Genomic DNA, 22,583 nt, shown 5'->3' on the forward strand with positions numbered 1-22,583 from the left:
TATGAAAGAGTGCACCATTTGTGCAGTCTGATTCTATGTGTGTTTAACTTGGAAGCAAATCACACTTTCAAGTCACTTGCCCCGCAGGTAAATATTCCTAGGACTGCAGCAATACAAATATACAGTTTTCTTGATCAGTCACAAATGCTTATAAAGCAGACAAAACCAGTTTTACATTCTTTGTAATTACTTGTTTATGTTATGAAAGTTTTGTATAAACCAAGTAATATTATCTCATTTGATGTCCCTTGCAAGATTAGACACAAATAGTTTTTGCTTTAACATTATTTGGTGTATAACATCTCCAGCTTTAAATATCCAAAGCAAAGATTTAGGAAGTAACATGAAACTTAAATTTATTCTTGTTAGACATCCAAAATTATTGTTATAAACAACAAGATACATTAAGGATCTTTACATTCCTTAGGTTTATAAATACTCTGCAAATACATGTTTATACATTATTTACAGGTTTGTTTGTACAGCTATTTTTCTACATATACAGAATAGTGGAGGTAATTTAGAGAAAAATATCAGATTTGTTTGACTTGGCAAAATGAAGTCAGATGAAAAGAAAACTATCTTATATACATATGAAAACTGTTTCTTGGGAATCAGATACCATAAGATACATTAGTTAATGGCAGTTGCCATTTTGGCCAAGTAGCTTTTCAAAAATATTGTTGATATATTGGGAATTTCAAATTATTATTTAAGAGTAGGGAGGGCAACTGATGGCCCATGGTCCTTAACCCAGTTTTGCACAGCCTAGATTTCATCCAGCGTGTTGAGACCTCAAACAGGCTTCTGCGGTGTGTTGCCACTTTGTGGCACCTGGAAGCAGTGCATAAAGAGCTGCTTCGAACTTGGCAGGTACCCCACACCACGGAGGCCTCTGCGATAGCACAGAGGTCAAAGCTGTTTTCAGAATGCACACCTTGCTGTAAAATACTCCCAAAGCACCTGTTCTTTTGAGGCACTCACCCCCAGCCCAATAGTTGCAAACCTTGATTTATCAACGGAACCTTTGGACCATTTGATAGCAGCTGCTAAAAATTTGAAATTACAATTACCATCACCATAAAAAAAATCCCAGCCTGATCTAGTAACGATTGGTGAAGTGGTGTAGTGGGGCACCATTGCTCACCTGGCTTCCCAGCATAGCAGGTCTCTGGTGCTTTCCAAGAGGGAGAGGGGAGGGGTGTGTTGCAGGTAGCTTGGTCCAGTGCAGCATGTGATAGTGGAGTCAATATGACATTCCCACTCCCACGTACTGGGCCAGGCTCCCTGTGCCTCCCCCTCCCTTATCAGCAAGCCATTGGCCCACTGTGTTGGGCAGCTAGAAGAGCAACAGTGCCCCACAAGTGCCACCTCCGCTGCTACTGGCCTGATCTAGGGCTTCCCCACGCAGGTAGAAGTTCCAGTGTATGTACAATGTATGTGCTTGCTTACTTACTTACTACAGTGTCAGTTTGCACCAGTAACAAATGGTGGGGTGTCCCTGTTGTTTCAGTGCACTGGGCAGTTCAGTTTGAGCTTTATGCCAGGGCAATATCTCTTCATACCCAACACTGAAAGTTACTAATCATGGGGAAAATCTAGATTATTTGGGGGTTTGATATTGGATAAATGTATAAAAACAAGAAGCTAATGAATCTGCAGGGGAAGACAAAGTGACACAATGTCCATACACATATTCAGTCTTGGCCTGCAACAGGGTTTCTAACTTGACCTCTTAAATGCATTGATTGATGCTGTAAATCTGTGTACTGACATTTTGAATGTAGGCATACTTTCACAGAAGTTGGTCAAGCTTATCCTTTTCCTGATTAAGACCAAATCTGAAAAAAAATCTAATTAATGTTCCCAAGTGATCAGTTTAGTTTTTCAACTCTATAGTCACTTTAAAATGGCCAACATACACTGATCATTACTTAAAAAAACAAAACAAAATGGCAATACCTTCTAACTGCTTGTCAGCTTACCTGTCACAAAAAAGACTGACATTTTAATTTTCTCTCTGTATTTGAACCACATTGGAAATCTATACAAATGCTTAAGTAGCTACTCCACATGCAACAACCAAGTTGAGCTATAACATGATTGCAGCCAAAATCAAAAGCATCTAGCAGAAAATGGTGATGCATTTGCATATTCCAAAGTGGAATCTTAGCTTTTGGTCAACTAACCCTAAAAGGGAAGCATTATGCAGCACTTATGGTGACCTCATACGGCATTGTACAATTACTCAACAATTCTGTCTGTGCTTAACTTAGACTTTTACTGGTTCCTATGTGACTATAGATGGCATTGGTTAAATGAATGTGCCTGTGCCTATTTGCCAATTCACATTTTTACCTCGCTTCATGTATCTACAGAATTAGTGCAAAGATTGTTCAGATTTGATGTCAGTTTCTAATCACACACATAAATATGACAACTAAAACTCTCAGGGTGATAAGCGGTTTGGTGAACTATTTCCTTCCCCACCTGTAGAAAGTTTGAGAGTTGTCAGCTTACGTGGAGGGTGCTGAGGACTCTTACGAAGGTTATCATCCATCTGCAGAAACAACATATATAGCAATTCATATATCTAAAGAAGATATCTATAACAAAATCTTCACCTAGAAAGATTCAAAAATGTACTCTACAAACTGTTTCCTAGATATGCGCTAGTGCAGTCTAACTGAGATCAAGGAGACCAGACCAATGTGAATGTTCAACAGAACTCCTCATGGATGTGATTCATCATTCCTTGATATTTTAGCTTTCATACTGCACTTAGCAAGCCTAGTTCTTGCTTATCCATAAATGTATTTAACATATTGTGTACTACTTGACCTATCATATGTAGATAAACAAGAGTCAGGACCCCTTATATGTTACTGTGGATAGGTAGGAGATGTTTTGTAAAGGCGGAGACACAACTGGCATGATGTTTAACTGACTTAATCATATGGGAAGGGTCCAGTGCACGGTCTTTCTCACAGGAACTGCCTTCCCCTCTTCCAGCACAATGCCACTTCCATGGGTGAGAGACGCACAAAACTGGCCCCCACCTGTATGACTGGAACATTTAAATGCTACTCAAGTTATACAGAAGCCACTCATTGAAAAGAAGATCTCACATGACTCTAGGATAACATTTCAAAATAACTTCTTCAACACTCCTGGAAAAATCTAGCAAGGATGTTTGTTAAGGTTATCCAGCTTTAGAAAATGAGTTTAATCTGAACACAGATTAAAAGTAAAATTACAGCAATAATGAGTTGCCAGTATTTTCCAACATTATGTGAAGATGGGAACCATCTAAAAAGAGTCCATTAGGCAAGGACTGGTAAGACAGTAGTGGCTGGTGGAGCAGCCCTCCTGACACTGGTGTCGCTGCATTTACTTGAACAGGGCTGGCGTGGCGCAGAGCAGAGGCGAAGTCGAGGCTGTGTGGACGCACAAGTGGAACCAATCCAGCACTCTTTCTGATCCACTTGCTCAGTCCTGACCTCACTGCCACCATGCCCCACCCCAGCCCGCCAAGGTAAGCTGCAGCGAAACCATGCCCTACCACACTAGTTGTTACAGCTGAGAAAATGCATTCAAGAAAACAAGGCGCTTCAGAAGCAATTGATGTAGGAATGCAAATGAATTAATTTCTGGTGGAAGCAATAGAACCTGAAACAATCAAAACAAAATATAGCCATATTATTTTAATTTGCAAGATTTTGCCAGATTATTGTAGGTGGTCAAATTCAAAAAGCACATTATGAACTGATGTGATGAGTGCCAATGTCCTTAAGTATCATTCATATGCTTTTGTGCCTGGTAATAGATTCCATGTTCCAACTCTCTACATGAGTGTTGAAATCCAGGGTTCATTCTTGATACTCCTACTGAAGTAAATATAAGCGACTTGTGTACTGCTGTCTAGCTCACTTTTGAAGAAAATGAATTTTCGAAGGTATGCAAGTGTTTCAGAGTATGCAATTGCTAAAATTAATCTGAAAATTACATGACAGTGACTAGGAAGAAGGGCCCTGATTTTAAAGCAAATGGAACCTAATGGGGAGAAATGCAGAATTATCCTTCATCCAGTGCTTATCCTGTCTGCAACCCTGCTCCTCAAATGCTTTCCTTCAAGCTAAGCCAAGGGCAACTTCAGCATCACAGCTTGGCAGAGGGAGAAAGCACTTGGGGAGACAAGCTATCGGAAAACTGGACAGGTTTTATTCTCTTCACTCATGTGTCCCTTTTCTGATTTCCATCCCCTTTCTACTTGATTAGACAGAAACTAGTGTCATTTCAGCCCGTTAAAAACGGGCGCTAGAACATATGTGGACGGCCTCTTGGTGGCGGCGGCGATGGGGCAGGCCCAGGTGGAGGTGCTACTCTTGCCGCCGCCGCCCGAAGAGCAGCCAGCGCAGCAGGCTGAGGGAAGTGGCCCCAGCAGCAGCTACACTCTATGGGGCGCGCTGCTGGGCAGGCCCGGCCTGGTGTCAGAGCCGGAGCACGGGGAGAAGCGGCCCCAGGAAGAGGGCGAGGAGAAGGTGGCAGCCTCGTCCTGGTGTGCGGCGGCCTCACGACAGGGCAGGCACTCGGTGTAGAGGGGCAGGCACTCGGCGGCAGCCACCACCGCCGGCAGCAAACCAGACTCCTACACTGGCATACGGTAAGTCACCTGAGGAAACTGGCTCAGCTCCCGGTACAGAGCGCGTCTCGGCAGCAGCAGCGGCAAGGCCAGATCGCAACCCCGGCGCTCGGCTATAGGAGAAGCCGGGGCCGCGGCGCCGCTTCCCCCGTCACGGAGCAAAGGAACTAAAGAGAGGCGCCTGGCGGGGCTCCGCCCCCACAAAGAGGCGCGGCGGCGGCAGCAACGGCCGCCCGAGCCCTCAGCCCAGGGGAAAGGCGGTAGAGATAAAGGGGCATGAGCGCCTCCCTCCACGTGCCCTCTCCCTCTCACACACAGGCACAAACCTCCCCCCATTCACCTCCTCCACCCTCGCTTCCCCAACGCGCCCTGCCTCCCTCAGCCGGCGCCGAGGGGGAGTGTAGGGGGGGGGAAGCAGCCTCCTCCTCCTCATGCTTTAACGCAAGTGCAGTGAGGCGCTGTCTGGAGAGCGGCGGTTGGAGGAGGCAGGGGGGTGGGGGGGAGAGAGCGCCCGTGTGTGTCCAGTCTCTGCTGTCCAATCCCTGTGTCCCTGGGGGACATGCGCAGTGACCCAGGGACACACGGGACAGCTTGGACGCAGGGACAACTTGGACATTATTATATAGGATGGTCCAAACACAATGAACTGCCATGGTCATGCCTAATTTGGTCCCTAGTTATCAACAAGAAGATCAGAAAAATACAAAGAGACTGAAACAAAAATGACCTTTTCAATTAAGTTGGATTCTTTGTTTACAAGCTGTGTGAGTTTCTGTAGATTTGCATCAACTGTGTCTTGACCTGCTGGAGTGGCACCTAAATAAGCAATGCACACAGAAATAGAAAGTTAGGAGGGACTGAAACTACATTTAGAAAGCATTTCCTTATTTTCATCAAGGAAAAGAACATACGAAGGGTCTGCTGGAACTGGTCAATGGCCCATCTAGTCCAGCAACCTGTTCTCACAGTGGCCAACCAAATGCCTATAGGGTAAGCCTGAAAAATCAATTTCACCTCCCCACCACCAACCAAATCCTCTGATACCTCCATTCTACAAGAGAGAAGATTTAAAATGGTAAGACTTCCAGAGCCATACAGATTCAGTGCAAATATAGGTATTCCTCTTATGAAAATATAACACATGCTGAAAGAGAAGCATATGGCTTACCTGATAAGTTTGATCTGAAGTAGCAACTCAGAATGTCATCACAGAAGTGACATAAATTGGGAAGCTGCTTCAAATGATCTTGTAGCTGGGCTTTGGGGAATGGTACTTTATAAAGAGGAGCAAGAAATCCAAACACAAAGGCATCAAGAGTTGTAGGCCTAGGGGTAGAAATATGGGATACGGATATCTCAAACTCTGTAAGACACTTTCTAAACAGAAAAATATCAAGCAAAGTGTAGCTGTGTTTGAAGACACTTGTATTTAGCAAAATAGCATGAGTGCTAATATGGAATTAAACCCATGATGGAAGATATGTTTGACTCAACATATGGTATAGTCTCTTATTTTCACAACAGTTTAGTAAGATTGCGTTTTGTCATAAAATAGCTCCATTAATGGGATAAAAGAGACAGATATTCATGGCATACCATTTTACTAGACAATGAGCAAGATTCAACTGCCTGCAGGCTGCACATATAATTACAAAAGAGCAGCTGCTGTCATGTCCCAAGTCTGTTTAGGGACATTAATGTTGAACACTGTCATAGTTTCAGCTGCTCCCTTGGTACAGGTATACAAGAGCTGATAAATGGAATATTTGGTGATCACATTCCATCAACACAACTCAGATTTGGTTCACAGATTACTCCAACATCTGCACTGGGATAGATTTTTATTTATTTTTTGCTTATTTGGAGCATTTGTACCCCATTCTTCAGCCAAATAGTTCCATGCTGTTCCAGCAACATTTTCATGCAAAAACTACACAGGCAGGACACATCACATAATTATTTCCTGTGCCAGCATTACTGAGCCTCACTTGAAGTGGCTTCCACGACCACCACTGTGGTAATTTTTTAAAAAGAATACAAGACGAGTTCTTAGAAGGAAAACTGTGTTTGGCATGAAGGGTCAGAATCACAACAACATTTGAGATGACTGACTCCTTTCTTCTGTCTGAAGTGCAGGTGGTACACAGACTGACACAATTCGAAAATGGGCATCCTGTGGAACAGGAAGGTTGGCTGCAGTACAGTATATCCAATGAAGATAAGACTCACCCCAAAACAATGTGCCAATTAGAAATAAAAATCTGTAATTAGGGCAGGCACTGTCTGGCTTTCATTATCCAAGTTTTTTTTATAAAAAAAACAGTCACCAACAGTGCAGGGAACAGATCAAATGGAACAAAGACATACCATGTATAGGGCAGTTAAGTTAGGTTGTTGTTCAGCTGCAATCTATCAATTCCTCTGTAGGTCCTGCAACAGAGGCAAGCTTTGCACAGGACTGATTGGCTGGCACCTGCGAATCTGCCTCTGTACCACCCCCAACATGGGGGGGGGGGGGAAATGTACTTCAAATCGATTTTTTTAATATAAAAAAGCAACAAATGATAAATAGATAAACGAACAGGGGTGTGCTTTTAATTAAAAAGAAAAGAGAACAGAAATCACGCTGCCTGCCTGAGGCACAAGAGAAGACTGATGGCTGATGGCTGAGCCAGCAATCAATTCCCTAGCATGCAAATGTGTCATTTCACTTGCAAAGCCAGGAACAAGCCAAGCTCACTGCTGGTGAGCTCTTGTTCATATTTTTATTTGCCTCTAGTACATTTAATTGGTCACCCTGTGGTTTGACAAGCACTAGTTGAATGACAGCTGATTTTAAAACTTGAATACATATCAAAAATCTGTTTCATTCACAAGAAAAAGAAAACCCGAAAGCTTATTTTGGCATTAATAGTAGTACCACACCACATATGTTGCAAACACTGTAAACATTTTGTACTCACATGTTTCCAAAGAAAAATGGAGACGTCCCCAGTCTGTTCGATAGAAGATTCAGGCATTCCTTGGCATCTCTGTAGATCTAAAACAAACAAACATCAAAGTTTATTTGCATATCACCTTTTTTGGAGCTCATCTCAAATTAATTCAGTACATGTATGATGGATAGCTAAAAATCTCTGTGGCACAACCCAGATTAAAAAAGGTCCAAAGCATACTATTTCAATTTAGTGTCTGAAATACGGTATATGCACAGACATAACCCCCAAATAATGAGTTCTAGCCAACAAAGTTTTATTCAAAGTAGATCCACTGAAAATTAATGGACCCAAATTAATATTGTCCATTATAGTCATACCTTGGATCCCGAACACCCTGGAACTTGGACATTTTTGCTCCCAAACGCCACAAATCCAGAAGTGATTGTTCCAGTTTGCGAACATTCTTTTGGAACCTGAATGTCCAGCGGGGCTTCCATGGCTTCTGATTGGCTGCAGTAGCTTCCTGCAGCCAATCAGAAGCCGTGATTTGGTTTTCAAACGTTTTGGAAGTCGAACAGACTTCCAGAATGGATTCCGTACGATTTCCAAGGTACAACTGTAATTTCAATGGGAGTACTCTAAATAAAATGTAGTGGCTACAACCCAATATTTGAGAAATTGTTATGTGTCCTTCGGCACACATATACCGTACATAACCTGCCTGTGGCTACTCCTTTGTATGCTGGCTTATTCTTTTACTTGTTTGCAAGAGTGTCTCCCTCCAACCACCAGCATATTCCCTTTGTGACCACATTATTCCTGTACCCTGTTGGAATATGAGGGCCTTATGTTTGCTATCCATGCCTTGATCATTTTGTGGATTAGTTACTGCAATCTGCAATATGTGAGCTTGTCTTTGAAAACTGTTCAAAAGCTTCACCTAGTAACAAAATGCCTTTATTTATTTATTATGCCACCCTTCATTGGTTAAGATCCCAGAGTACAGTTAAAACAATGTATTCAATTTTTTAAAAACTTCATTATAACATTAAACTAATATTCAATCTATCAGAGCACTACAGCAGAATAGAGCAGAATCAGTCCACCTGGCATAAAACACACCAGTCCCTCCCCAAGACATGAGTGAAGAGATGTCAGGCAGAAAAAACACTAGTTCTTTCCATCTGCATGGGTTGACAAATTTGTTAACCAGAACAATAACATCAGGCATGGGAAATTTCAAGTGGCTGCTAAAATGAAGTAGAATCAGGATAGCCCTCTCCCAAAACTTCTTTTGAATCACTGGTTGATTAAGGTAGTTGTTGGACCAGTAAACTTCACTTATCCTTCCGACATTATCTTGAAGAAATCTATTGTCTCATAAAGCATTAAAACAAGCACCATCACATTTAGCATCCAATTCTAGTACATCTGCATTGATTATAGGCCTAAATTACTCATAAAGCAAAATATACCTGTGCTTCCACTTCAGTAAGACTGTAGAGAGGAGGCCCTCCCTTTGTCAGCAAGATCCTATTAAGTGCTTCCCCAGACATCTTTCTAGGCAGATACCAACTCAATGGAAATGGAATCCTTGAAGCAAACCATGGTTTTGTCACATTGTAGTAATTATCAGCTTCAACCCAGAAAGTGTGCAGCTATATCATGATGACAAAGAATGTTAACATTCGATAATGAACATCCGCCTCCGTGTTACTAAAAAAACCAAACCTGTTTTTGTTTACCAATAGATTCTGGGGCATCTAATAAGCCTGTCTCAGTGTTCAAGAACCAAGTTATTTTCTCAGCAGAGTGGACATAAAGTTAAGACATTAGACTATTACAGATATGCAAACACGTTTCCCCTGTTTAGGGAAGTTTTTAATGTGTGACATTTTAATGTATTTTAATCTTTGTTGGAAGCCGCCGAGATTGGCTGGGGAAACCCAGCCGGATGGGCAGGGTACAAACAATAAATTATTATTATTAATAATAAATACAAATAGGACAGATCTCGATAAGGGTGCACGTCTCTACACTTTTACATGGAAATAAATCCCAATGAACTCAATGGGGCCTTCTTCTGAGTAGACATGAACACTGAACAGGACTGCACTATACAGGTAATTAGAAAAGTCAAAATGTACCAAACATATTATATTACTGGCCTAGTCCTTACAAATAGCAGATTGAAAACTTCACATTATGGGTAAGTAAAGGTCTAAGAAAGTCTGTGTCAGGGCATTGCCTAGCAAGACCTTGAGGGTAGAGAGGGAGGAGGAGGCTGGGAGAAGAAGGACAGGAAATAGCAGTAGAAGAGGAGGGGGTGGCAGGAAGCAGCCAGGGAGTGAAAGGGCTTGAGGATGCTGAGCAGGAGCCTCAGCATCGCTCCATCAGCTCAGGAACAGAGGGGGAGATTACGCAGGTCCCCTTAGCAAGGGAGAGGCGGGAGTGGAAACGTAAAACACAGAGGTGGAGATTAGGGCTGCCTAAGCTTTTATGTTGGAGGAAAAGCCGCCAAAAGTTACTTCCTGGATCTGAGTCCGACAGTAAAGGTAAAGGGACCCTTGAACATTAGGTCCAGTTGTGACCGACTCTGGGGTTGCGGCGTTATTGGCCAAGAGAGCCGGCGTACAGCTTCCAGGTCATGTGGCCAGCATGACAAAGCCACTTCTGGCGAACCAGAGCAGCACACGGAAACGCTGTTTACCTTCCCACTGTAGTGGTACCTATTTATCTACTTGCACTTTTGATGTGCTTTCGAACTGCTAGGTTGGCAGGAGCTGGGACCGAGCAACGGGAGCTCAGCCCGTCACGGGGATTCGAACTGCCAACCTTCTGATCGGCAAGCCCTAGGCTCTGTGGTTTAACCCACAGCGCCGCCCGCGTCCTACAGTACAGTCCGACAGTACAGATGGCTGAATTATGTCTGCTGCTTTTTACATATGTAAATAAAGACTGAAATACATTAGTACCTTGACTTACGAAGACGATCTGTTCTGTGGCCGTCTTCGTAAGTCGAGGTTTTCGGATGTCGAAGTGCGCGGTCTGCGCATGCGCAAAGCACGATTTTGCACTTCTGCGCATGTGCCAACCACACACACCGCTCTGCGCAGGTGCAGAACGCGCGAGCCAGGTGCACGCGGCGAAAAGACTTCCGGGGTTGTCGACTTCGGAAGTCGAAACCTTTGGAAGTCGAAGCATTCGGATGTCGAGGTATGACTGTATGTATAGCTTTGAGTGATCAGCACAATTTCTTGCGGAGAGCACCCCCACTACTCTTACAGTATCTAGTGTATCTAGTGCAAAATCTACCCAGAAAACATTTGGTAGTGAGCTATTGTAAATTGCATCTGCTCGATTAGTTTAACTTTGTTTTTAGGTTATTATGCTTTTTATATGAGCAATAGAAGCTTATCACATACAACTTTCATTAAAATAATAATAATAATAATAATAATAATAATAATAATAATAATAATAATTTATTATTTATACTCCGTCCATATGGCCGGGTTCCCCCAGCCACTCTGGGCGGCTTCCAACAAAATATTAAAATACAGCAATCCATAAAACATTAAAAGCTTCCCTAAACAGGGCTGCCTTGAGATGCCTTCTAAAGGTCTGGTAATTGTTATTCTCTTTGACCTCTGGTGGGAGGGCATTCCACAGGGTGGGTGCCACTACCGAGAAGGCCCTCTGCCTGGTTCACTGTAACTTGGCTTCTCGTAGCGAGGGAACCGCCAGAAGGCCCTCGGCGCTAGACCTCAGTGTCTGGGCAGAACGATGGGGGTGGAGACGCTCCTTCAGGTATACTGGACCAAGGCTAGAACTCATCTTATCTATTTCTAGTTTGCTTTGTGGAAAGAAATTTCTGCATAGGAGAAAATTTAGTTATGTAAGTCTTCATCACCATGTCTACTATTTGTGAGAACAAAGCCACAGAGCAGGGGTGGGGAATCTGTGGCTTCCTGATGATGTTGAACTCCAACTCCTCTCAGTCCCAGCCAGCATAGCCAATAATCAGGGATGATGGGACTGGGAGTCCAACAATGTCTGGAAGGCCCACACAGCTGCCCAAACTCTTGCCTTCAGTTTACTGAACTAACCCTATTGTCACTAAGCTCTTTAATATGAATGCTGATTTTAAAGAGATCTGATTTTAGTGGTGATTACTGACTCCTAAGACATCTCATGGGGACACACAAGAAGTTCAAGACACATTAATTTCAATGAGCTGAATAAGCATGTTATTGACTTTTGGTGGGTGGCAGTGCAAAACTTGGGTCACAAACAATAACTGTATCTTACCACAGCAGGAAGTAATTTTTCTTCGAGTAGTGCAATGTAAGCCAGTGTATCTGCTCCTTCTTTTGTAGACAGCTCATAATCAGCATTATATTTCTGCCAGTGAAAAAGGCAATACATTAATGCAGCAAGCAGTCTTATGAAACTTTCCAAAGAGAAAATAAACCCAACAATTGAAGGTTCCTGCAAAAAGTGAATTATATATTCAGTTTCAAAAAACAGAAAAGCAATAAATACAGTAATAAAATTAAATTATTAACTTTTCCTCCAGGTTGATGGTTTCAGTGTTTAACAATACTGTTGACTGCTGAAGTTACAGAGGCACTTAATTCTAAAATCAATTTAATGGGGCTATTTTAACAAAATCAACTTGCACTTTGGTTAAGGTGTGCATGCCCTTTCTATTTATACTACTTTTAGTCATGGTGAATCCTGAAAAATGGAGTTTAAAAATGCATCTCTATTCTCCTAAAAGATAAAATTTACTTGTGCTCCTGTTTGGCCCTTTAGTGTAGAAACAGAATCTGAAAGAGTTGGGAATTTATGAGCTACAATCCTGATCTCCTAGTGAATATATAGACAAGAGATCTTGTTGAATGGCTCTCTATAGGATCCAAGGAGAACCTTTTCCTCCCTGTCCCTGATTTTGGAGCATCAGTCAAGTTGCAGCAATGCCTGAAAGCTCTATCATGTTACACAGAAGCCTTTCTGTACATTGCATAGGGCACTCCACAGGACAATCCAGCAGTTTCTCTCCGATCTTGCCTATGCAGAAGCTGAATTTTTGACATATTCAGGGCTAAAGGACAAGTTTCCTGTGGGATTGTTTCGTAAACAGCATTAGCTTCTGCCTGGCTATGATAGAGAGCACAGGCACTGCTGTGGCTTGTGTGGCACAACAAAACAGCTGTTCTGCTTGGCTGAACAGGTTTACAGGTTGATTTTGATGCACTCATATATGCTAGAAGAGAATGATTGCATTGTGTTTTATTTATTATTTTATTTCACACTATTTATAAACTGCTTGATTGTAAAAATAAAAAACCCTCAAAGAGTTCAAGTAGTATTGAGTCTGGCTGGCGGAGTCCTATTGACTGGTAGACTATAGATTTCTTGGGACATATTTTGTTTGTTCTCATACCTTAACAAGAGAGGGAGAGGTGGCAGTCAAACCCTAGCAAAGGTGTCATCTCTCCAGAATGTTCCTTAGCCTTTGGAAACAGTTTTAAGAATTCTGCCTCAATATCCTGATTTTTCAGCTGTCATTTCCTTGATTTTCCAGTCTTCAGTGAAACTTCCAGGCTAGCCAGCAACTGAATTTCTAATGTTAAAATTAAGGAAGGGGGGGAAATTCCTTAATCAAGTGAAAGACACATTTTAGTCCCTTTTTGTAAACAAAGAAGCAAACAAAAGCACAAGTAATTTACCCTCAAATCTCACAAAGCTCTTGAAAAGAAAGTTAAGAGATTTGCTAATCTTTAAAGATTTAATTTACCAGATATGAGATACTATTTATGGAAACTCACCTGCTTTCTGAAGAAGTTTAGTATTTTTGCTGGCTGAGAAATAACGGTGTCATCCGATATCAGTAATGGTACACTCCCTAAAAATACATGATCAGTCAAGATAATGCAATCAAAACAACACTATTAATTGTTCAGGTAGGTAGCCGTGTTGGTCTGACCCAGTCGATATAAATAAATAAATAAAATAATTGTCCAGTAGCACCTTAGAGACCAACTAAGTTTGTTCTGAGTATAAGCTTTTTGTGTGTATGCACACAGGTATCTGAAGAAGTGTGCATACACACGAAAGCTTATACCCAGAACAAACTTAGTTGGTCTCTAAGGTGCTACTGGACAATTATTTTATTTAAACCCTATTAATGCTAACATAGCAGGTGTTTAAATTTGCTCATGTAAGAATTCTGATCAGCTCAATACCAAGGATTGGTGCCTGCACCACTGCAAGGCAATAGCATCCTATTTTGCGTAGAAGCTTTCACTTTTTCCACCCATCTTTTTTAATTGCCTTATTTTGTAGCTTCAACATAAGAAGACTAGGGTGATCTTTCATCCTGCTGACATAGATCAGATGATGCTAAGCACTGTTACTTCATCATCCAGGATCATTCCGCTACACCAACATTTGATTCATAAAAGGCCTTTCATAGTGCAGTTCCCCTGCATAAGTTGTTCCCCTGTTCAAACATCCTAGGTCTTTCACTGCACTAGTGGCAACACATACCTTGGAATGTAATGCTCACACTGAACTGACTTTCATATGATATGATCCACTCTTGGCTTTGCACAATGGAAAGTATGACTGGGTTTTAAGCCAGGGCTGAGGATCTTCCTGTTTGTACATAGTTATGTATGTATGTAACCCAGAATTGCTATGCAGGGAGGTAGGGCTGCTGCATATCCAGATAGTGTGACAGCGGGGCAGGGTTGGATTGGGCACATGGGCAGGAGCACTGGACTGGAACTGTCAGTGTGCCAACACCACCCTGGTCACTGCCCCTTGTCTGTGAAGCCAGATCTGTGGCACCACCCTTTCCCAGTGGCTGCTTCTGATGTAACTACTGCTTAAGATGAGACCTAAAATGCAAATAATGTATATACACATAAAAAGTTAAAGCAATACCTCTTGGTGCTCTCCACAAATGATCTATAACATTCACTTTCAATGGTGCACCACAAAACCTGGCATAAGCCTGCAATGAAAGTTACAAAATAATTAAACTCAATGTTTTATTCTTCAGAATTTTGGCAACCTAAATGTTAGGTAAAAAAAACTACTTATTTGATTTATAACCTGACTCATCTCAAAAGCTCAGGGTGCACAGTCATATTATGCCACTGCCACAATCAACATTAAATGCAACAGTCAACTGTCACAATTAATGGACAATTTACTATGGACTTCAATGGGATGTCAGTTGGCTATGGGGCCAAGAGGAGCTAAGACAGTGCTGGAAAAAAATTGTGGCTCTTCTGGGGTTGTTAGATTTCAACTTACGTTATCTATGATGAATAGGCTATTTTAGCTGGGGCTGATGGGAATTGGAATCCAACATCTTGAAGGTCACAGTTTTTTCAGCATGAACTATGGGAAAGTATTACTAGTTTTAAAATACACTGACCTAGTTCCACCCAAGGAAATCCTTTCCACCCCCACAGCTCATGAGTATGTAAGGTACATGCAGCTCGATTGCACATTGTAGTGTGTCCTACTTTCAAATTCCAGAGACAGCTGCATTACAGCACAATCCTATGCATTTTCACTCAGAAGCTAAGCCTCACTCTGTCCAATGGGGTGACTCACGGGTAAATGTGCAACATTGCTGCAGCCACAGTTTGCTACTGCAAGCACATACACCTCTAGGATTAATTTATTTACTGTGGCATTAACTCTCGCGTACTAGCACCCACTCCATATCGGATCCATCCCATGAAGTGGGCTCTCTGATCCACAACATTTCGTACCACAGTTAAGTGCCGGATATTGCTTATTTCCAGAATGTTTACACCACTTTTGAAGGGCTCTTTAAAAAGCGGGATGGAGACTCCTTTATATATTAAAATAAAAATACATAAATATATATATGTAGGTTCCCCCTTCAACACTGGAAATGTTTGAGGCTTTCCTCCCCAGGTGCAATCCATTGTGGCGGCTTCCCAAGCCAAATCTCCCGAAGCCGCCGGCTCCTCACAAGCATCTCTCCATCTCCCCCTCACGCCCGTATCTGGGCCTTCGGCCGCCCGCGCAAACCCGTCAAACCCGCCGTTACCATGACAACGAGGCACTCCGCGTGCACGGACGGCAACCCCCAATCACCGCCCCAGCAGCTCAGCTCCATGGCGGGCGCCATATTGGACGCGGCAAACCCTTTGCCCTCGCGAAGCTCCGCCCACGGCCCCGCCCTTCCTCTACTCGCGGAGTTGTCAGCCCTTCGGCATGGGCGGGGCGAAGAAGAGGAATGCGCCGCCCTTTTAACGTTTTCTACGTGTTCCAGCGGCTGCACCGAGCGCCTCTCGCTGACTGCGCGGCCTCAGGGCTAGAGCAGCGGCGCACATACCCCTCCCTACAACGGCCTCGATATACTTCCTTGTGGTGGTTGTGGGGCAAAGGCTGGAGAGTGGAGCTACAGTACTCATCTTTATTTATAATTTATCAGGGCAAAGCATTGGCGTTGAAAAACGAAGGTTTGGTAGTGCAAAACAAAAACCAGAAGAAGCCCACCTCTTGCATCCATGAACTTCCTAGCTGTTGTTTGGCCAAAGGGTCAGTTTCAGATTAAATAATTTTTTTAAAATCTTCCTTCTTGCTTGCTCCATTAATGGATTCTCACGTTGCCTTACAAATCCGTGGCAAGCAGAAAAATGCAGCATAATCCCAGCAAAGGCAAATTTGGAATCCTAACCTTGTTTATTCAAAAGTAAATCTTGATCTCAGCAGAGTTATGCAAAATTGTTATGCAACCTACACCTGACGTTATTTTTAAAAAATGCACATTTCAACTATTAAGGAACCGTGGTCTCTTGTGTCTTGTCTACAGTCTACCCTACTAAAGTGGAGAATAGCAGTCAGGGCCTATGCCCCTTTACTTTGGAGTAAGACCCACGGAGTTCAGTAGGGCTTCTGAATAGGGTACTGTACATAGGATTGTGGCTTTCATCGCAACTAAGTATTTATGCTATGTGACACAGTTACTGAGAGCACCTGAGATGTGCCATGGTTTAGGGTTGCCTCCTACCCTGTATAATACAGGATTGCCCTGTATTTTAATGTAAAGTGCTATGTCCTGTATATTGATACCAGTAGTTTTGTCCTGTATTTCAGGTCTCTCTCTGCCAAGTTAGGGACCCTCTCCAAATGCATGTACTGTACTGTAAATGTATTTAAGTTCTAGGTAGCCAAGAACAGACAGATATTTTTATTTTTTATTTATTGAATTTATATACCGCCCTATACCTGGAGGTCTCAGGGCGGTTGCCCCTGAGATTTACAAATTCATGTGTGTGCGTGTGACAAATTTAAGAGGGGGCTCCTGATAGGCTGCAGTAGACTGTAATGGATTGTTTTGAAGTCACTTCAGCACCAGATAAAAAAAATCCTCCATCCTACCCTGTCCTGTATTTTTCCAAAACAAAGGTGGCAACCCTACATGGTTTCTATGTTAAAATACACACCTGTGCCATTCTAAAATTTCCCCAATTTCAGCTCCCTGTAGTTTGCTAAAAAAAGAAGCATTTTAAGTGTTCATGCACCATTCCCACCTGCTGCCAGGCGCATGTATTTTGTCCCTGTATTTTGTGGTATTCATGTCTGATACAACCTCATTTGTAAAGTACTTTCACACATCCCAGAATTAGCTCAATTGGGCTACTATAGAAACAGCAATGCACTCATCTTGAAAGCACTTTACTGGATAGGCATTCTGAGATAACGGGTGGTGTGAACTTTATTTACATGTTATTAAAGCTGCGAGGCTTTTAATTTCATTCAAGTCTCATTATTTAATCTTTAAGAATCTAATGTTCAAAAAAGTTTTGGAAACCTTTTTGATGCACTTTGTAAGCAGATGCAAAGTTCTTTGCTGCACAACTAATTTTCAAGTTGTCTTTGTTTTCACAACAGGTAGTTCACTCAGAATGAAAACTATTTTTAAGAGAGAATATTTGGACAAATTAATGTTTATTGCACCTGGAGGCAGAAGGAAAAGTATTTCAGAAGCACAAATATTCCTTGTACCATATTGTATTGAGTCAGTGTTACCAACAGTTAAGGATTTTTATGGAGAGTTTATAGACTTTACAGAGAGACTTGAAATATTTTGTGGTTTCAGTAAAACCCCTTTTCCTGGAGTCAGAGATTTAGTAAGATTTATTTTTCACCTAAACCCTTGCCCACCATGGATATAGAAACTTCAGGGCTTCAGAAGTGAGACAACCAAAGAACACCCAAAAATATCCAGCTGTTTTTCACATTTCTGTTGAATTAAATAAACACATGCTTGACAATTACAAGCTAAGCTTTGCATGTATCTTTGTGGATTGTTTCCAAACACAGAACTTCATATACATGTCAGAAAAAGTAACAAAAGCAACCTAAAAGACTATGGGGATTAAAAAGCAGGGGAGTCCTGTTGATCTAGTATGTCAACACAGGAAAGCTCAACAACAATTGATGTGATGCTACAGCAATAACGGAATAAAAAATAAGACAAATTGTTAGATGGCATTGGCCACGGTACGGGCTAAAAAATGACATATAAATACAAAATGACAACACAAAATACATAATAAAACAAGAACAAAAACCAATAACCTAACTCCCACAAACATGTTTAAATGCCCAGAGAATGTTCAATGAGCCAAAGGCCTGGTTATAGAGATTATGTTCCCACAACATTGAACTTGAAGTATGTACTTTCTAGAGAGAAAGGATGAAAATTCTGGGTAACTTTCTTTGAATTTTTGCAGCATTAATTCTCATATAGGAAAAAGTAATGTAGAAAGTCCCGAATCAGTGATTTGAGTATTGCTACCTTATCTAAGCAGTAAAGAATGCCTCTGCTAAAATCATCTTTTCCAAAACTCTGCCATGTCACTTCTCTTCCTAATCCTCTCTGCATTTGGTATATTACACACCAAACTGCTACTCTGCATATGCAGACTTCTTAGTTTTTTATGCCTGCCTAAGGCTGAACTCCTATGCACAGTTACCTAGGAGTAAGTCCCACTGAACTCTGTGTAGATATGTATATGGATGCTCTGTAAATTTCTGCTTTCATGTCTGCCACACTCTTGTCCTTTATATTCTGTCTCTCCAGTAAGGCTCGTCTGCTGCCTTTCTTCCAGTTCTTCCATTGTAACTATGCCTCATTTTGGTAACCAAGCCACCCTACTTTTTCAAAAAATACAATACAATAAGCCTTTGCCCTTGAAGATTTAGTCGCCCAACACTTTTCTGACACACAAGTATTAATGTTTCCTAGTGTGGTTCAATCAGAAATTTTAAAATATATTTATGAACATATTATAAGTATTAATGCTTACATCAGAAAAAATACAATGTGAATTAAGCTGTAGTTAGGCCTGCCTAAGGAGGAACTCTGTTGCTGCTAAATTCAGTGCAACAATATCTAGCACATTGTTTGCACAGTAGAAGCGATAATACTATACACTTACAGAACCAATAAATTGTAAATACAGTGGTACCTCGGTTTACAAACACAATTGGTTCCGGAAGTCTGTACTTAAGCTGAAGCGTACTTAACCTGAAGCGAACTTTCCCATTGAAAGTAATGGAAAGTGGGTTAATCCGTTCCAGACGGTCCGTGGAGTACTTAAACTGAAGCGTACTTAACCTGAAGCAAACTTTCCCATTGAAAGTGATGGAAAGTAGATTAATTCGTTCCAGACAGGTCCGCGGAGTACAGTCAAACCGAGGCGTACTTAAACCGAGATATGACTGTAGCTATCAAGAACAGTAAAGACATCCTATGTGAGTGCCTGGAGGTGGTTGGAGGGTGGATGGTTGTTAATGGATTGAGGTTGAATCCCACCAAGACAGAAGTACTGTTTCTGGGGGACAGTCGGGGGGACTCCCTGGACCCGAATGGTGTAACTCTGCCACTAAAGGACTAGGTGCTCAACCTTGGAGTCATTTAGGACTTAAGCTGTCCATGGAAGCACAGGTCAATTCTGTGTACAGGGCAGCTGTCTAGCAGCTCCACCTTGTACAACAGCTGAGACTCTACCTGCTAAGCCCTGTCTCACCAGAGTAATACATGCTCTGGTTTTCTCCCACTTGGACTATTGCAATGTGTTCTACGTGGGGCTACCTTTGAAGGTGACAACTAATCCAGAATGCACCAGCTGGACTGGTGACTGGGAGCAACTGCCAGAAGCATACAACAGCACTCCTAAACAGGGCCATCTTGAGCAGGTCTGGCGCCCTGGCGCTGAGATCGCTCCGGCGCCCCCGCCCTCGCAGCACGGCTTCCATGCGGCTTCGTTGCACAGCGCCCCCCCCTGCCAGCCCCGCGCCCTGGTGCCCCGCGCCACCGGGACTGCACCTAGAGCCGGGTCTGCTCCTAAAATATCTACATTGGCTCCCAGTATGTTTCTGAGCACAATTCAAAGTATTGACACTGACCTTGAAAGCCCTAAACGGCCTTGTATACCTGAAGGAGCGTCTCAACCCTGAGGTCCAGCTCCCAGGGCTTTCTGGCAGTTCCGTCACTACAATAAATGAAGTAACAAGGAATCAGGCAGAGGGCCTTATGAGAAGTTGCACCCATCCTGCTGAATGTCCTCTCATCAGATGTCAAACAGATAAACAACTATATGACATTTAGACGGCATCTGAAGGCAGCCCTGTACAGGGAAGTTTTTCATGCTTGAGGTTTTATTTTGTTTTTAATATTTTGTTGAGAGCTGCCTAAAGTGGCTGGGGCAACCCAGTCAGATGGGCAGCATATAAGTATAACAACAACAACAACATGGTAGCAGTAGAAAAGGACTGGTAAGCATGTGAATGATGGCTCACAAGCCATAGGTTTTGCAAACACTAAGAAATAAGCAACATTTGTAGTGCTTTGCAAACCTCTTTGAGCATGGTCAGAAATGATTTTAGGGTAATGTGACTGGTTTGGTCACTGGGTGTGCCAAATTTTAGAGTAGCAAAGGGCGCCGCTCAAATCTGAGAGCCGGAAGTGTGCCATTGGCATGGTGGATGCATATAGCAATCAGCTCATTAGAGGCTATCGGCCAATATGCAACAGTTACCACATAACCAAGTTGTAATGTGATTTGCCTGTTAGTTGCTTATTTAAAATGGTGCAGGTCTCTTGCATTCAGAGTCGTAGATACAATTCCTGGTATCTCTAGCTGAATGCTATACAGTATATGGTAATCAGTAGTGGGCTAAATGAACCAATGGCTTGACTCAATACAAAGTAGTTTCTTATGCTGTGACTTCCAACAGGACGATGCGAGTGTAAATGTTCAGGGATTGCTGCTGCATAGCTGTGATCTTCATCTCACTTGAAGTCATAGAGGGGGTTTGATCCAGAGTAAGTTATCTGAGAATGGCAGATTTGCTTCCTTCCTAAAAATACTGACTCAGAACCGTTTTTGAAATACAGTTGGTCTTCTGTGCTGTTTATGAACAAATGGTAAAACCTGACTGAATCAGTGAGTCAATTTTTCGTAGCTTGGAATATGAACGAGCCACTGACATTTTCTTAAGTAAAAATCAACAGCAATGGACAATTTTTCTATAGGCCAAGCATGCAGAAGTCTGTTGATTAAATAAAAAGGGAGGAAAAACTAATATTTTAAGAGTTGAGCTGAAACTCAGACACGTGTTTTTTTAACCTTACAGTTATATGTGGCTTAAAAACATTTTACAAAAGAAAATAGCTAGAGTCTCAGAAATTATCCATATGTACTTTAGACACAGGCAGACTAAGACTTTGTGTTAATGGATGGTTAATAATAATAATTAAGAGAACTTCACAGTAAGAGAACTTCAGGGGTGCCAACCTGAATAAAATATTGGGGGTAAGCCCCTCCTCTCATAATTGACCACAAGATGTGGCACACACATACCATTTGAGTGACAATGCTCATCAACTTTGGGGGGCAGCCCTCTCAAATATTTTGTGGGGGGGGATGAAGGGTCCCCTTAGGAGTTGGCTCATATGTCAGTACCACGCAATAATCAAGATAGCACCATTTCTAGCATGAAAACTTCTATGTTTTGAAAACAATGAAATTCAAGGCCCTAGAACAAAACATGAGACAAGTAACCAGGGCACATCCAGAATACTTGTTTATGAGGGATTAGTAGACCTCATACTTGCAAGTTTTTTACAGTATCTGCATGAGATCATTCTAGCAACAAAATTTCCCCATTTAATCCTGATTTACCATTTCTGAAGGGAAGTCCAATGTGTAAAGAAAAAGCCTGTTAACAACAATTTTGCAGATTAAGACTCCATCTGTAAACCTGTTTAGTGACCACTTGGTAACCAAATCAGAACAAAAATTGGGGAAATTTGATTTGAGCCAATCCAGTGCAGTGGTTAGAGTGCTGGACTAGGACACTAGGGTTCAAATCCGCACTCAACCACCTTGGCCCCATTGCCATCTTGCAGCCTTAACTACCTACCTCACAGGGCTGTGGCGATGCTAAAACAGGGAGAACCACGTGCACCACCTGGAGCACCTCACAGGGAAGGTGGGAACGATTGATGGACGTGTAATAAAAACAAATATAAATAAAGCAAATAAATGCATTTTTATAACCGCAACCTTTTACACACAACCCTGTTGGTGCCATTTTTCCCCCATTTACAATGATCACAGCATCAAGATCGATAGATAGGTATGAGATTTGGAGAAGGACTTTGCGTCCAAGCTGCTCCCAGCGTGCCTGAGCGTGTTGCCCCTTTTATTTGGCACAAACATATTGAGACTGGATGGAAGTTGGGAGAGCTTGGAGGCTTCTTCGCGCTTTTTCTGCCCTTTGCAAGATTCATAAGCGCCTCCTCCCGGTCCTGAGGCAGCGCGCGCCTCGCCCGGCGCAGCCAATGGCTCGCAGCCCCGGTGCCTTTCGCTCCGCCCCTCAGAGCCCGGCTTTGGGTCTGTCTCTTCTCCCATTTAAACAGCTCCGGTCGG

The 22,583-nt window shown here is 42.4% G+C and overlaps 1 protein-coding gene across 2 annotated transcripts in view; it reads right to left on the reverse strand.

The window, feature by feature from the left end:
* The window catches only part of MTX3 (metaxin 3), a 44,824-nt gene extending 27,278 nt beyond the window's left edge, over window positions 1–17,546 (reverse strand). The window contains exons 1-9 of one of the 2 annotated variants that reach the window (XM_035099951.3): window positions 15,683–17,546; window positions 14,536–14,605; window positions 13,416–13,492; window positions 11,893–11,985; window positions 9,057–9,239; window positions 7,606–7,682; window positions 5,811–5,968; window positions 5,370–5,458; window positions 2,491–2,560 (exon numbers count right to left, since the gene is read on the reverse strand). In XM_035099951.3, the coding sequence (XP_034955842.3) occupies window positions 2,491–2,560; window positions 5,370–5,458; window positions 5,811–5,968; window positions 7,606–7,682; window positions 9,057–9,239; window positions 11,893–11,985; window positions 13,416–13,492; window positions 14,536–14,605; window positions 15,683–15,763 (898 nt within the window). In that variant the 5' untranslated portion in view covers window positions 15,764–17,546. Of the gene's footprint in view, window positions 1–339; window positions 2,561–5,369; window positions 5,459–5,810; window positions 5,969–7,605; window positions 7,683–9,056; window positions 9,240–11,892; window positions 11,986–13,415; window positions 13,493–14,535; window positions 14,606–15,682 lie in introns of those variants that run through there. The other variant, XM_060280250.2, reaches the window with a different exon arrangement.
* Between the last annotated feature and the right edge of the window lie 5,037 nt (window positions 17,547–22,583).

The sequence above is a fragment of the Zootoca vivipara genome, chromosome 10 (assembly GCF_965207765.1).
Source record: "Zootoca vivipara chromosome 10, rZooViv2.hap1.1, whole genome shotgun sequence".
Classification (NCBI taxonomy): Eukaryota; Metazoa; Chordata; class Lepidosauria; order Squamata; family Lacertidae; genus Zootoca; species Zootoca vivipara.